The sequence below is a fragment of the Aptenodytes forsteri genome, unplaced genomic scaffold, assembly GCF_000699145.1.
Source record: "Aptenodytes forsteri isolate BGI_AS27 unplaced genomic scaffold, ASM69914v1 Scaffold79, whole genome shotgun sequence".
Classification (NCBI taxonomy): Eukaryota; Metazoa; Chordata; class Aves; order Sphenisciformes; family Spheniscidae; genus Aptenodytes; species Aptenodytes forsteri.
In genome coordinates, this window is record NW_008794776.1 from 5,004,494 (window position 1) to 5,007,535 (window position 3,042).

The 3,042-nt window shown below is 57.8% G+C and overlaps 1 protein-coding gene across 1 annotated transcript in view; it reads right to left on the minus strand.

The window, feature by feature from the left end:
• Window positions 1-3,042, minus strand: part of TBX1 (T-box 1) — a 5,562-nt gene that overhangs the window by 974 nt on the left and 1,546 nt on the right. The window contains 5 exon segments of the mRNA XM_009274379.2: window positions 759-859; window positions 1,074-1,141; window positions 2,497-2,514; window positions 2,516-2,659; window positions 2,899-3,042. The exon segment at window positions 2,899-3,042 is cut by the window's right edge and continues 22 nt beyond it. Coding sequence (XP_009272654.2) covers window positions 759-859; window positions 1,074-1,141; window positions 2,497-2,514; window positions 2,516-2,659; window positions 2,899-3,042 — 475 coding nt within the window.

The following is a 3,042-nucleotide window of genomic DNA, read 5'->3' on the forward strand; positions in this document are numbered from 1 at the left end:
CCGCCGCCCCCGACGGGCCGGGCTTTAAATAATAAATAGATAAAAAAGCGGTGCGCGAAGATAAAAGCGAGGCTCGCAAGTGAAGTGTGCAGCAGCATGCAGCAGGAACCGAGGCTTGTGGGACAGGACCTTCTGACTGATAAATGGAGCTGAATTGACTGACAAGCTGGTACACGCCTGAAATTTTTGCAATTGTGTAACACTAAACAAATACAGGCTTCCCTTTATTTTGCAGGCCCGGAGTGTGTTGGAAGAAAGGCCCTCGGTTGTCTTTGCAGTTGTTTGCGTAATGGAAAAGAAGTCGATGGGCAGAGGTGCTGTTCGACCTGACTGCGGCTCCTGAATGGGAGCGGGTCGGCGCTGAAGGCGCTTGCCGAGGTGCGTTAAAAGGGCAACGCGAGGAGGAGCCGGTGGCCCTCGCTGCATCCCTGCCTGAAAAGCTGAACTTGCTGCCGAAAAGTCGAAAATGGGACACTAAAGGAAAAGGGCGGTGCTTTTGAAGCAGCAAAGTTGCTTAAGTACAATAACAATTAGTGTTTTAGACCCACAAAAAATCAATTAGGCTATGAAGGTGGCTATTTTTGTTTAAAAAAGGAGTGGTAGTGCAAAGCTCATTAGCAACGGAGCCATGCCCACTGCAGGCGGCTGCGCACCAGCATGATGAGCAAGGCTGGCCCCAAGCATGCATGTGCCGAGGCTGGCCGTGCAGGCCAGCAGGTCCAGGGTGACAGGCTGGCCCGGCCGCTGGGGGCTCTCACCTTTCTCTGTCCCGTTCTGGTGGGCCGGGGAAGAGACTGGATTCCGGGATCTGGCAAAAGCGCTCATTAGAGGAAGGGCCCCTGGCCTGTGATTCCTGGGCCTGGAAGAAGAAGGGGAGAAATGATACGGAGCTCATGGTCCAACAGAATGAGCACTTGGAGCACTGCTGCTGTGAGCTGCAGCTGGCAAACGGGGGCCAACCCGTTGTACCCCGAACTCCATGCAAGCCTTGTGCAAATGTGAGCTGGGCAGGTGCATGCCAAACTGGGGGTGAGAGTGGTGTGTAGTCATAGTCAATAAAGACGCAGCCTTACCAGTCCTCAGGGTCGCAGTCTCTGAAACCCTTGGCGAAAGGGTTGCTGGCGATCTTCAGCTGCGTGATCTGTAAGGAGAAGCGGAGAAATGTCTCAAAGCGGCATACACGGGGTCCCCGGTCAGACAGCGAGCATGTCCCTGAGCAGGTTTTGGGAGTCAGCAGTGCCAGGTGTAACAGAGAGGGCCCAGGTGGCCGGTGGGGCTGGGGTGCGCTCTGCCGCAGAGCGCAAACGTGTGCTTTCCCTCTGTTAGAAAATGTGGGCTAGCACGCTAATATGAGTTCAAGGCAAAGGGAGAGGCAGCCTGAGTCGGTTGCAAAAGCTGTGTAAATGCACTTGTAAGAAAATGCCACATTATATGGGTCACCACCGGAGCAGCTAAGACAAATCACTGGATAAATCATACTTCTGTATTTATTTAATTCGCCGGGGAGAAGGCAGGACATTTTCTATATTTAAGCAAATCCACGGATAAAGTATGTGATTGTGAGTTTCCGGAATGGGTTGAAAAACAAACTTTAAGCCCCTCAGTGACAGTTCCAGCCTTAGAGGTCAAACTGATAGAAAGCAGGAGAGAAAGAGCAGCTGTCCGGAGCCGTCAGGCAAATGCCAGCCGGGGAGGGACTCCGGAGCCCCTTAAAGGCACAGCCTTGCTCCAGCCCGACCGCAGCATCCCGGGGGGATCCCAGGTCGATTTGCTCGGAGCCACTGCAGAGGGTGGCACCGCCGCCGGCTGCTCGGGGACAGCCCCGGCGAGGGCTGCGGCATCAGCGCGGAGCGAGGCGGCTTGGAGCGGCGCTGGAAAGCACCCGCTATGAAATCGTATTTGCACTCGCGGCTGGGATTCCTGCTCTTTACATTACACTGATGCGATTTAAAGAAGCAATTGGATTAACTGCTACCCAGAAATCCGCATCAGATTAGGGGGGGTGGGTTGTTTCGTTTCGGTTCGATTCGGTTTTTAACGTATAATTGTATTCTGGGGAGGAACAGACCGCTGCGAGCTTAGAGAAGTAAAATCGCAGATTTATCCAAACAAATTGTGAGTGACATTTCGCAGCGGGAAGCCTGTAGTTTCCCAGCTAGCCCCGGTTTCGGGTTTACGTAGGTAATGAGGTCCCCCCGGGCCGGGGGAAGCTGGCGATGGGGCTGGAGCTCGCGTCGCTTCCTCGGCGTGCCGCGGTGCAGCCCTGCGCGGCTCCCCGGCTATCGGGTTCCTTGCGCTGCCCCGGAATGGGTTTAGCAGATGGGGAGGAGGAGGCGGGGAACATCCCCAGACACCCCCGCCGCCGCCGGACACCCGCAGCCCGGCCTTCAGCCCGGGAGCCGGGCGAAGGGGCTGCGCCAGCGCCGCCCCCGCACCGTGGTACCTCCGCGGGGACCCCAACCCCCCTTTTCGTTGCCCCCGGCCCCGCCGCCTCACCCGGTGGTTCTGGTAGGCGGCGGGCGGTCACGGCCGTGAAGCGCGTCTCCTCGAAGACGAAGGTTTTGAAGTTCTCCTCCGCGTATTTCTCGCTGTCTTTCCGGGGGTCCACGTAGACCACGTGAAAACGCGGCTGGTATCTGTGCATGGAGTTCAAAATGATCTGAATGATAAAACGAGCAAGGAGACAATAACTGATCCAGGCGGAGCATCCAGAGAGGAGGGCGCAGCTCCCGGCCCTGCCGGCTCCCCTGCCGGGGGTGCAGCCGCGGGGCTGGGCCGGGACGGGGGCGCGGAGCCCCTGGAGAGGGGCGCGGGCTGGGGCACCCCACGGGAATGACGGCGCGGGGAGTTCCCCCCGGTGCAGCCCCGTGTTTGACACCTTCCCCCGGGAACACTTACATGCCCGTTGTCATCCAGCAAATTGTTGGTCAGTTTGAGCTTATCGAAGGAAACGATCTGCTTCATCCACTGCGCCCCTTTCGCCGGGGAGTCCGGGTGGTAATGCACCCTCCCGGGGGTGGCGGGGTCGGCTTTGCCGGCCAC